A 13354-nucleotide genomic window follows, 5' to 3' on the forward strand; every position below is an offset into this window, starting at 1 on the left:
AGCCAGAAACTTCATCAATTTAAAATATGTTTATTTGTCAAATCTTATGGAGCAAGATGGTAGAAAATAAGAAGCAAATAAAAACAAAAAAATGTTTAGAGAAAGCATGATAAAATTAACTCACGCTAAGGCACTTTAAGAATAAAGCTGGAAAAACAAGTAGATGAAAAATGTAAAAGTTTTGTAGGGATTTCTGTTTCAGTGATATTATAGCTGCCACATCTTAGATATTAATATTATAGTCCCCAGTGTTCTGCAAGAAGAAGAAGTGGCCCTATAGAAAGCAAAGATGGAGTAGCTGGACTTAATCAGCCATGCATTTGAAGAGTCTGATATTGGGGGTAACTTAAGTGTAGAGTCATTGAAGAATGATTCTCAAGATAGCCAAAAGAGAGAAAATACCAAACCTTTGGTGGGAGAGGGGATACACAGTATTTTTACTGAGAAAATATCAGCAACTTCTCACCCATCCTGACTTTGACTCTTCCTTTGTTATCTTGATCAAGTCAATCTCTGAGTGGTCTGAGTTTCATCATTTGGTAAGTGAAATATTGAATTAGTTGGTCTTTGAGAGGTCCCTTTTAGCTCTAGATCCTATGATCCTTTTTTCACATATCTATAAAATCTTTATAAAAGATGATCCTCACATGCATTGAGAATATTCTGAATGAAGGTATGAGAAGATAACAGGTAGGTTTTATTAATGATTTTCCATAATAGACTTTTTACATATAAACATCTGAAAATTGTAAAGAATACTGTGTATTTTTTGTTGATTTTTATATGTATTTATATATATGTATATATATTTAACAAAATATATGCATAAATGTGTTTGTATATGTGTGTGTGTGTGTGTATATATATATATATGTATATGTACATATTCGTATGTACATAACTTGTAGAACCAAATACCACCTTTTAGTTTTTTTCATCTCTCATTTGTTGTCCTCCATTTAGTTTTTTCCTTAAATGTTCTTAGGGTGATCTGCTTTAGTTGGATCTTGCCATATACTTTATAAAACTTGTTTTACCTCAACTCCTTTTGTTCTTTTATGAGACAGTAATCATCACTTCCTGTTATGTGTCTCCATTATAAGTCCCAAAGTTAAGCAAGATTCCTTGCAAAAGGTAACAAAAGAGAAAACTTCATTCCATGACCCTGATGATTTGTGTTCAGTGACCTATAAAACAGAAAAAAGATAATCTATTACAAGGTGTGTACCATTGTCATGAAGGAAGACCAACACAGAATTCAAATAGAGAAAAGGCAGCTAAGAGGCATTGTGGATAGAGTGTCAGACCTGGAACCAGGAGAACTCAAAATTCTGGGTGCAAAGTGACCCTGGGCAAGTCCCTTAACCCTGTTTGCCTCAGTTTCCTCATCTGTAAATGAGTTGTGAAAAGGAAATGGCAAATCACTTCAATATCTTTGATAAGAAAACCTCAAATTAGGTCATGAAGAATCTGACACGACTGATATGACTGAATAATAATAACAACAATATAGTTAATGAGATTCTTTAATCTTGTGATAGATGATAGTCTGCTGATTGTATCAAACCGCAAAACTTAAAAAAGCCTCCTAAATAAAATCAGATATATAAGAGTTGTCTTAATGGTTCACACCAGAAAACCAAGTGAATGAAGAAAGGTTGTTGTCCAGACAGTTATGTAATTAGATGGACAACCCATAGAGAGAGTGTATTACTACATAAATCTTAGACTCTGTGGATGTGTAATTATCTAGAGTCTAAATTGAACAGGGGAGGAAAGGAGGCTCCATTGTCTTTGGGAAATTGTCCAGTCATTTTAATGACTCAAACTTCTTTCTGCAACAGACTTATCTTTTTAACATTGATATTCTTCAGTGTTGCTGTTTTAAATGCAAGTCATGGGATTTTGCTGACTCTGAAAACTAATGAAGTGGCACATGGTGCTGAATAGAATAGTCTTCATTGAATTCTTAGTAAAGGATCATACAGGAGTGGTATGAGAGATACTGTGACATAGATGTGAGAAAAAAAAACAGTCTTAGGTGAAGCATGATTTGACCTCAAGGAAACCTGCCAATATTTTCCTAGATCTACTGAGGAAAATGTATAAGAGATTATGAACAGAACAGGAGTCACATGATAGGAAAAGGCATGGAAGAATTGTATTCTGTACCACTGAAGAAAGTACTCATATCTATGAGATCACAAATTCCATCTAGGAATATAAATACTTTGTGTAGTGTGCTGTCTTGGATTTGCAATCAGTGGACCTGGGTTTAAATATTACTTCTCTTTGTGAAAGACCTTTTCAAATGAAAAGTTACTTCCTAGTCTAAAATCCATGATCTTATGCCTGTCCTTTTGTTGAATATTATTAATACAATGTGAAGAATAAATGTATGCAGAGTGTTTTGTAAACTTTACAAAGTTTTTAGAATATCAGCTGTTTTCATTATTTTTATAATTTCTATTTTCAAGATAACTTGTCATATCAGTAAGCATTTTTATTGTGTTTCTTATGCCCAAACAGTGATAAGAGCTGGAATTTAAAAGGAATACAAAAATAAAACAAAAAACAGCCCTGCTTCCAAGGAGTTCACAGTTTAATAGAGGAAGCAAAATACAAGCAAACATGTACAAATAAGATAAATAAAAGATAAATCTTATTTAATCTTTGAAGGAAGCCACTAGCATTTAGAGGAATCAGAAAAAAGCTTCTTGTAAAAGGTGGGGTTCTAATTGGAACCTGGGATCTTAAGAAAACTAGACAAGCAAGAACACAAAAATGAAGAGGCAGAGAATTCAAGGCATGTGAGACAGCCAGTGAAAATGCATGGAGCCAAGAGATAGAGGGTCATGTGTGATTAATAATAAAGATATCAGTCACCAGGCCCAGAGTACATGGCAGAGAATGAAATAAAACAAAGATAGGAATGATGGGGGGGGGGGGGCATGTTACATCATTCTTTAAAAGTCAAATAGGATTTTGTTTGTTGCTTGAGACATTAGGGATGATATGGCCTGCCTGATCTAAACATTATAGGAAGACCAATGCAGAGGATGCACTGGAATGGAGTGAAACGAGGTGAGGAGACCAACTAATAAAAGGTTTTTATGATTGTTCAGATGTGAGGTGATGAGGGCCTACACTAGGGTAGGGGCAGTGCCAGAAGAAAGAAAGAATTATCTATGAGAGGTATTGTGAAGATAGAATCTTCAAGACTTCTCAAACTGAGCATGAAGAGATGAAGATGAACACAGGTTATGAGCCTAATTGAGAAACTAATGTGAAGAAAAGTGTAGGCATTAGTTATAGATAGAGACTTCAGAATGTTTAGTCATGAAAGAAAAAATAGGAAAGTAGCAGAGTTACATATAACAGGAAAGAGTTTTTGAAGATGAACTAGACATGGGCATATGTGTAGGCATTGGGGAAACAACAGATAGAGAAATTGAAGATTAGTAAGAGAGTGAAAATGATAGAGTAATCCATCTGCTGGAGAAGACCACACATACAAGTAAAGATGTTTGCCTTGGCAAGGTAAAGGGTCACCTCTTTATGCAAGTCAGGGATGAATGAGGAGATAGTAGTAGAAGGCATCTGAGTGATTTGAGAAGAGAAACCAAGAATAAGATAGAGTTCTTAGAGAATGGTCTCAATTTTTTCACTGAAATATTGGCAAGATTTTCAACTGAGAAGATGGAAGAGAAAAAGCCAGGGGAGGTTTGAGGATAAATGGAATTGTTTGGAAGAGCCACTGTGAGTGAGATAGTAAATTGTAATAGCAAAATGTATTAAGTGGGATAGCAATTTGATTAGGAAGATGTATAGTGATTGTCTTGCTATAGGAACAACCCATTTGAGTTTATGCCATATAAATTTGTAGTGGAACCAGTCAGCAAGGTTACACGTTATTCTCCAACTTCATTCAGTAGGATGTGAATAAAAATATAGGCAGTATTATGAATATTACTGTAGAAGTTCCCAAAGGAATTTTAGTCTTGTCAAATGTATATTGAGAGCCAACATTATAAACACTGGAAAGTGTCGGTAGCATGCAAGAAGAGGTGATAAATAGTATCTTTCACTCACTATCTAGTTTCAAATCATAGATCCAGGGTGAACTGAAGAAGAGACTTACTTGTACCTAAGGGTAACATTCAAAGGCAAAGAGCAGTCAGTCCAGTGTATTAGACTATATACTTAACAAGAATCACTTTCAGAAGTAAGCAGCAATTTTCTGACATGAACCCCAGGAACAGAGTGAGATCTTGGTTACTCCTTTCTAACCCAGTCTGAAGCTTGCAGAGATCAATCTAAGGCAGACATCCAAGACCTAAGAGAAGCCTAGGGTTCTGTTACTCTGAACCAGCAGTGCTTTCTGATAGAACTGACTTATATTAACCAAGTAAAGCAGCAGTCTATTGGAACACAGTCTGTGGAACAAATCCACAGGCCTATTGTGCAGATCCAAATCCATCTAGGTCAAGAACATGCAGAGCTCTAATCAGAGGGGCAGCAATCAGACTTTGCTCTGGATCAGACCATTTTAGGAATACTGAAAGCTTGGGCTATACCTGAGATGTTGAAAAAACACAATATTTAATACCCCAAGAAAACAGCAACATGACCAGCCCAGACATTTCCTTCAGAATTGAATATTTATCGCTAACATAAAATCCAAAGTCTTTAAGTAAACTGAAAGAATAAGCAAAAAAAGAATCTCATCATAAAAGGCTGTTATGTTAACAAAGATACTTAAGACAAACAGAAGAAGGAAATCTACAAGCAAAACCTCAAAGAAAACACAGCTTGAGCACAAATTCAAATAGAATTGCTAAAAGAAATGATTTAAGGTTTTTTTAAGCATTAAAACCTTTTTCTAAATCAAGTGAGAATTTTCTAAATAAAGTCAGAATTCTGGAGGTAGAAAAGAGGAAAATGTAAAATATATATAGCAAAACAATTGACTTGGAAAACAGATTAGAGAGATTGAATTACCTCAAAGCCATGAACTAAAAAGAACCTACATATCTTTTTTTTTCAAGAAATCAAAAATTGTTTAGAACCCTTAGGATGGGAAGGAAAAAATGGAAATAGAGCACATTCATCAGTCATCTCCTAAATTAAATCCTCAAGTGAAAACTCTCAGGATCATTATAGCCATAATCTAGAGCTTCTAGTCAAAGAAAAAGTAACGGAAACATCTAGAAAGAGTGAATTCAAGTACCACAGAGTCACAGTCAAAATCACATACTATTTAGTAATTATTACTTTAAAAAAATAGTGGATTTAAGTTTACAACAACTGAGAATAACTCAGCAAAGCAGAATGTAATCTTAAAAGGGGGGGATGGATTTTTGATGAAATAAGGGACTTCTAGGCATTCCTAATGAAAAGAGTTGCCTAGAAACTTTGAAATAGAAACATAGGAGTTAAGAAAAACAAAAATGTCATCATGAAACAATCATAAGAAACTTAACATGGATAAACCATTTGCCTTTGAATATGGGGAAGGTGATGTGTTACTTCTGAATTCTGGACCTCAAGGGTCATAGAGGTACTTGCGTTAGAAAGGGTCAGCAAGTGATTCTCTTTCAACTTGATAATATTAAGAGAATAATAGAAAAGGAGAGAAAGAGGAATACGTTAGCTGGCAGAAAAGAGAATATTTGGGAGAATTATCTCACATAATAGGGTAATACAAGTAGAAATTTATCCAAACAAGAAGGAAGATGTGGGACAAGCTGCTGCCATTTAAACCTTCCTCTCATCTGAACTGGTCAAAAGAGGGGATACCTGCATTCCTGGGATACAGAAATACATTTCACTCAACAGTGATATAAGAATAGGAGAGGGAAAAAAGGGGGAATATAAGAGAAATAAGGGAGTAATTAATACTAAGCTAAGCAAACTAAGGATGTACAAAAAATATTTGCCTCCTTTTGAATAGGCAAAGAATTAGAAACCACCTATCAGTTGGAGAATAGCAAAACAAGTCATGGTATAGAAAAGCCATGGAATATTAGCATGCTATAAGGAATTGTGTAGGGAGTGATTTCACAGAAAACTGGAATGACTTATATGAACTAATTCTGAATGAAGTGAGCAGGAGGAAAACTTAGACAAAAATGGCAATTTTGTAAAGACAAATAACTTTGATTAGTATAATGACCAACCAGGATTCAGAGAATTCATGAAGTATACTACTTACTTCTTAATGGTTAGGTGAAGGATACAGTGCAAAATGACACTTAGGTTTTTTTTTTCCAATGACCAGTGGGGAAATGTTTTTCTTGACTACACATGATTATAATAGGATTTTGTTTTTCCTTCTTTCTCAATGGTGTTGGTGAATGGGAAGAAAAGTAGATTTTTGCTGACTGAAAAATAAAGATACAGGAGAAGTACCAGGTTTTTTTTAAACCAAGAAAATATCTTTTGAGCTCGAATTTAGTTTAAATTGTTCTCCTTTTCCCCTTTTGGAGAAAAATCAAGATTCCCTATCTCAGTCAGTGTTTCTTAACCTTTTTTTTTTGTTGTTGTTATGAACTCATTTGACACTCTTGTGAAGTCTATGGGCCCTTTCTCAGAATAATGATTTTAAAATTATAAAATAAAATAAGATTTCAAAAGAAAGCAATTTTGTTGAAATAGTTATCGAATTTGTTTTAAACCAAATTCATGTCCCCAGGATTATGAATCCCTGCTTTAAGAACCAGAACAACATTGTACACCATGGGGTTGATGATCAATCTTAATGAACTTGCTCATTTTTTCAGTACAACAATCAGGGACAGTTTTAGGGTATCTGTGATGGAGAGTACCATCTGTATCCAAAGAAAGAATTGTGGAGTTTAAACAAAGACCAAAAGACTCTAATTACCTTTAATTAAAAAGAAAAAAGTTATCTTATAATGTAATTTTGCTATTTCTTATATTTCATTTTTTCCTTAAGGATATGATTTCTCTCAACACATTCAGTTTTGATCAGTGTATAGCATGGAAACAATGTAAAGACTATCAGACTGCCTTCTGTTGGGGGAGGGGGAAGGGAAGCAAGATTAGGGGGAAATTGCAAAATTCAAAAAAAAAATTCTTCTCTAGATTGTCTAAAATAAACAATCTTTCCTCAGTCCTCTTATCTATCAAATAGGACATCTAGATAGCACAGTGGATAGAGCACTGGTCTTGGAAATAAGAGGATAGAAGTTTGAATCAGTCCTGAGACATCTACTAGCTGTTTGACTTTGTACAAGCCACTTAACCCTGATTGCCTCATAACCAGAACCATCTCCAATAGTTCTGATCCATATCTATCCACCAGACCCAGATGACTCTGGAGGAGAAAGTGAGAGTGGTGACTTAGTACCCCCTCACTCAAATCCAATTCATGTATTTATCATGGCATCACCTCCTTGATGTCGTGGTCTTCTTCCAGAACAAAGTGCAACCATTATTTTCTCTCACATGGGCATAAGAATATTTGTACCACCTATTCTCACATAGTTGTTGTAGGGTAAATACTTTACAAACTATATATTACTGTATGTGTGTTTTAGAAAATATTCCTTAAGATTCAAAAACCAAGATTCAGTGATGACCTGTTATTTCACACTCATTACCCTCAGCTACCAAATCTTCCCTAGAATGCATCTTTTCCATCTTTCTACTCTAGTGTTAGATAGTAATAGAGACATTTAAAATTTAATGGAACATTTTATTTTTGTTTCTATTAAATTCCAACTTTAATACTTGGAACTTCTACTGATTGGCATTGTTTATCCATTCCATAAAAGGATAGTCAGATGTTGTTGGTTTATAGAAGCTGTGTCTCTGGTCCCTGTGTTCTATGATAAAGAAAAGGTTTACTCTGAAGGAAGAGGGTAAATTTGACATCCATTTTCAGGTGAAGTCAAGTACTTATTACCAAATCTACTAAACTACGACATTATTATTCATTTTATTAATAGCTAATATCTAACTTAAAAAGCAGAATTACTTACTTTAATATCTTTTTTATTTACTGTTATGTTGAAGAAGTGATTTCTGATTACATAAGATACTTGAGGTAATAGATTTAAAAAATAGGACAGAAACATTCAAAGTGCTGCCTCAGTATTGGGAGATATAGTTAGTGGGCTTCAATAAATGCAGCATCTCATTGTTCTGAGCTCTTCTTTCAGGTTGTTGTCTGTAATCTATTTGTAATTAATAATTCTAAGTGATCCATATCTGTGTCTTTTCATAAATCTCAGCAGTTTGTTTTTATAAACCATACTCAATAATCTGGAGACTTTCTTCCTCTGGATCCTTTTTAATAAGTGAGGATCTCCATAGCCTAGTGGATAAAGAACTGACCTTGGAATTAGGAATCTCAATCAGTCAATAGATATTTATTGAGCACTATACCTGTGATAACAGCGAGAACACAAAGAAAGATAAAGATAAAAGACAGTCACTACAGTTTATTGGGAGAAACAACATGCAAACCATTATGAGCAGGATAAATAGAAAATAATCCATAGAGGGAAAGCATTTGAAAGTAAGAGAGGTTGGGAAAGGCTTCTTATAACTGGGGCTTGAACCCAAGGAAGTTAGTAGGCATAGATGAGGAAAGAGAACAGAATGCTCTAGGCGTGAGGAATAGCCAGCAAAAATATCTGGTGTCAGCTTCATTTTTTCTTTTTTCTTTTAATCTTTTTTTTTTAGTCTTTTTACAAGGCAATGGGGTTAAATGGCTTGCCCAAGGCCACACAGTTAAGTAATTATTAAGTGTCTGAGACCGGATTTGAACTCAGGGACTCCTGATTCCAGGGCCAGTGCTCTATCCACTCTGCCACCTAGCCGCCTTTTCTTTTAATCCTAATAGTTTTTTTTTTATATGTAGAGATAGTTTTCAACATTCATTTTTGTAAAAATTTTCTCCTTCCCTTCCTCCTCTTCAAAACAGCAAGCAATCTGCTATAGGTTGTATGTGTTATCATGTTAAAAAATTTTCATATCAGTCATATTGTGAAAAAAGATCAGAACAAAAGGGAAAACCACAAGAAAGAAAAAATATTAAAAAGTAAAATAGTATATTTTGATCTGCATTCAGACTCCATAGTTCTTTCTCTGGGTGTGGATGGCATTTTCCATCACAACTCTTTTAGAATTATCTTTAATCACTATATTACTAAGAATAGTGCTTTAATATGCACAATTTTCTCCTGCTCACTTCACTCAGCATCAGTTCATGTAAATCTTCCTAGGCTTTTCTGAAATCTACCTGCTCATTTCTTACAGAATAATAGAATAATTGCATTCATATACCACAACTTGTTCAAACTTTCCCCAATTAATCCCCTCCATTTCCACTTCTTTGCCATCACAAAAAGAACTGCTATAAATATTTTTTTGTACCTGTTGATCCTTTCCCCTTTTCTGTGATTTCTTTGGGATACAAGCCTGGTAGTGGTTTTGTTGGATCAAAGGGTATGCACAGTTGTTTGTAACCTTTTGGGCATATTTCCAAATTGCTTGGAGTGTCTTCACTGAGGAACAATAAGGCCAGTGTCACTGGATCCTTGGGAAAAGGGGGAAGGTATGTATGGTATAAGAAGACTTCAAAATAGGATTTTTATATTTGATCCTGGAGGTGATTGAGAATCACTGGAGTTTATGGAGTAGGGACTTGGGGTGAACATGGTTAGAATTGTACTTAGGAATATCTGAGAAATGAGTAGACGATAGACTAGAATCTAAGTAGAAGATAGACTGGAATGGAAAGAGACTTGTCAGCAGATCAACTAGGAATGAGATGATGAGGACATGTACCCGGTTGTGGTGGGAATGCAGAGTATATGGGAGGAATGTTAGGAAGGCAAAAAAACAAAACCAGGCCTTGACAACAGTATGCATAGGAGACTGAGATATAGTAAGGAGTTTAGGTTGATACCTAAGCCTGAGTCACTGGGAGGATGGCATTACTTTCTTTTTTTTTTTTCATTCATGGAAGATTTGATTAATTTTGAGTTTTCCAGTTTCCCCCCTAATCTTGCCTCCCAGAAGGCAGTCTGTTAGTCTTTACATTGTTTCCATGGTATATACATTGATCTCAGTTGAATGTAATGAGAAAGAGAAATCATATCCTTAAGGAAGAAAAATAAATTATAAGAGATAGCAAAATTACATAAAAAGATAAATTTTTTTCCTACGTTAAAGGTAATAGTCTTTGGTCTTTGTTTAAACTCCACAATTCTTTCTCTGGATACAGATGGTATTCTTCATCACAAATAGCCCAAAATTATCCCTGAATGTTGCACTGATGGAATGAGCAAGTAGGAATGGGTGCTGTATTTTGTCAAAAGCTTTTTCAGCATCTATTAATATAATTACATGATTTCTGATAGGTTTTTTATTGATATAATTAATTATACTAACAGTTTTCCTAATAATGAAACAACCCTGCATTCCTGGGATAAATCCTATTTGGTCATAGTGTATTAGAGGATGGCATTACTTTCAAAAGTAATAGGGAAATCAGGAAGGGAGAAAAAGATTATGGGGAAGAAAGATTATTTGGGGAAAAGATTATGAGCTCACTTTTGGACATGTTGAGTTTAAGATATGTATGGGACATGTGTTTCAAGATATCCATGATGCAAGTCTGAAGACCACCTAAGAGATTTGACTATATAGATTTGAGAATCATCAACATAAAGATAATTGTATCTATGGGAGCTGATGGGATCATCAAGTGAAATAGTATAGAGGGAGAAGAAAAGAGGGCCAAAAGAGGGCCCAGGACAGAATATCCACAACAAAGTTGTAACAGCAGGTAGTATTTGTATAGTACTTACCAAAATAATTTTTTTAACAAATATGTTCTGATTTTATATTCACAACAACCTTGAAGAGTAGGTGCTATTAATCATTCTCATCTTAGATGAGGAAATTAGTGAGGCAAACTTAAATTAAGTGACTTTCCATGGTCATACAGCTAGTAAGTGTCTGATGCTGGATTTGAACTGAAATCTTCCTGATTTCAAGCCTAGTCAGCCAGCATTATGCTACCTAACTACCTGTAGTATAGAAACTAAAGGTGGTTGAGCTGGATTTTAAGTTGATATGGTCACCTAGTCAAATTATACTGAGTACTTTTTAAATTTTCCTTCATTTAAAAACTGTTCTTCCTCATTGGAAAAAACCTATTTAATGGTTAGAGTACTGTGTTGAAGCATAATTTAATTATAGGACTCTGTCACTTAGTTGTATTTTATCTTGGGTAATAATTTTTGCCTCAGTTATCTCATCCATGAAATGGGGATAATAAATGATTCATTAAGATTATTGAATGTTTCTGACAAAGGACTCATTTCTAAAATATGCAGAGAACTGAGTCATATTTTAAAAAAAGCCATTCCTCAATTGATGTGGTCAAAGGATATACAAAGGTAATTTACAGATGAGGAGATCAAAGCAATCCATAATCATATGAAAAAAAATGCTCTAAATCATTACTTATTAGAGAAATGCAAATTAAAGCTTCTCCGAGGTACCACCTCACACCTCTCAGACTGGCCAATATGACCAGAAAGGATAATGATCATTGTTGGAAGGGTTGTGGGAAATCTGGGACACTATTACATTATTGGTGGAGCTGTGAACTCATCCAACCTTTCTGGAGAGAAATTTGGAACTATGCCCAAAGGGCAACAAAAATGTGCATACCCTTTGATCCAGCAATACCACTACTGGGTCTATACCCTGAAGAGAGGATGAAAAAGGGTAAAAACATCACTTGTACATAAATATTCATAACAGCCCTGTTTATAGTGGCAAAGAATTGGAAATCAAGTAAATGTCCTTCAATTGGGGAATGGCTCAGCAAATTATGGTATATGTATGTCATGGAACACTATTGTTCTATTAGAATCCAGGAGGGATAGGAATTCAGGGAAGCCTGTAAGGATTTACATGAACTGATACTGAATGAGCTGAGCAGAACCAGAACACTGTACACCCTAACAGCAACATGGGAGTGATGATCAACCTTGATTATGCAATGAGGGAGTGGCTCATTCCATCAGTGCAACAATCAGGGACAATTTTGGGCTGTCTGCAATGGAGAATACCATCTGTATCCAGATAAAGATCCATGAAGTTTCCTATTTCCTTTAATTTAGGGAAAAAACCTGATATCTTATTGTCTGATCTTGTTATCTCTCATATCTTATGTTTCTTCCTTAAGGATATGATTTCTCTCTCATCAGACTCAATCTCAATCAATATACAACATGGAAACAATGTAGACTGGCAAACTGCTTTCCTTGGGGTGGGGGGAGTAAGATTAGGGGAAAAATTGTAAAACTCAAAATAAATAAAATCTTTTAAAAAAAGATTATTGAAGAGTTAGTACAGAAGCAGACTAAGCACCTCACTTAAATAATGGAAACAGATTTTATATTTTTCACTTTCTCTTTTCCAATAATATGTTTTCTTTTTCCTTGGACCTCTTTTTCATTCACATCCTACACTTAGGTTCTAGCATAACTTCAATTGTAAAAGAATTTATGGGCATTTCACAGGATATGATCATGTAATAAGCTATTTCCATTTTACCTTTGAATTCATTATTATAGAAATGCCCATTCTGAACAGCTTTTCTTATGGCTATAAGATCTGTTTAATATACTCTACCTTGTGCTTGCCATGTGTCCCTGAGTGTACATATGCCTACCTCTCTCTGCTAGTAACAATTAGAATGTGGACAGACTGGTCAAAGGGAGTACAGACTTGTTTTCTATACCTTGGAGCCCCAGAATTCCAGAGCCTCCCCCCATCCCACCCCCACCCCCTTGATGCTTGAATAAGGTAATTTTAAGACAAATGGAAAGAAAGTTACAAACAGTTACAAAGGGAATTTGCTTCTATCCCTGGACTTTTTAGGGTGATGTCAAGAAAGACAACTGTGGAAGTATCTCATAAAATATCCTTTAATATTACTATCAGAAATTAAGTAGGTGGATACAGCATTAACATCCTATTTTCTAAAAGCGACATTCTGAGCTCTGATTAACTTGAAGCAACCTTTGCATAAATAAATGTGAGGTGGTGTTTGTGATGGTGGTGGTGGTAGTGTTATTATTTGTGTAATAAAATGTTAAATTTTCTATTGTTCTTATCTTCTTTTGCTAGGTTACTTTAGGAAAGGTACTGAAAGTTATTGTGGTTATGAGGAGCCTCTTCATTGATCGAACAATTGTGAAAGGATACAATGAGAATGTTTACACAGAAGATGGAAAGGTAGGGTGTTATGCTTTATTCTGAGGAGGGAAGAGGAGTTTTTTATACATTTACACACAGTTTT

General features: G+C 34.8%; 1 protein-coding gene across 2 annotated transcripts in view; it reads left to right on the forward strand.

Annotated features, from left to right (window-relative positions):
- MED27 (mediator complex subunit 27) overlaps window positions 1–13354 on the forward strand; it is a 271270-nt gene that overhangs the window by 212388 nt on the left and 45528 nt on the right. The window contains exon 5 of one of the 2 annotated variants that reach the window (XM_074210856.1): window positions 13183–13290. The exons of the other annotated variant lie outside the window; for it this stretch is intronic. Coding sequence (XP_074066957.1) covers window positions 13183–13290 — 108 coding nt within the window. The remainder of the gene's footprint in view (window positions 1–13182; window positions 13291–13354) is intronic. 2 annotated transcript variants of the gene reach the window in all.

The sequence above is a fragment of the Macrotis lagotis genome, chromosome 1 (genome assembly GCF_037893015.1).
Source record: "Macrotis lagotis isolate mMagLag1 chromosome 1, bilby.v1.9.chrom.fasta, whole genome shotgun sequence".
Lineage (NCBI taxonomy): Eukaryota > Metazoa > Chordata > Mammalia > Peramelemorphia > Peramelidae > Macrotis > Macrotis lagotis.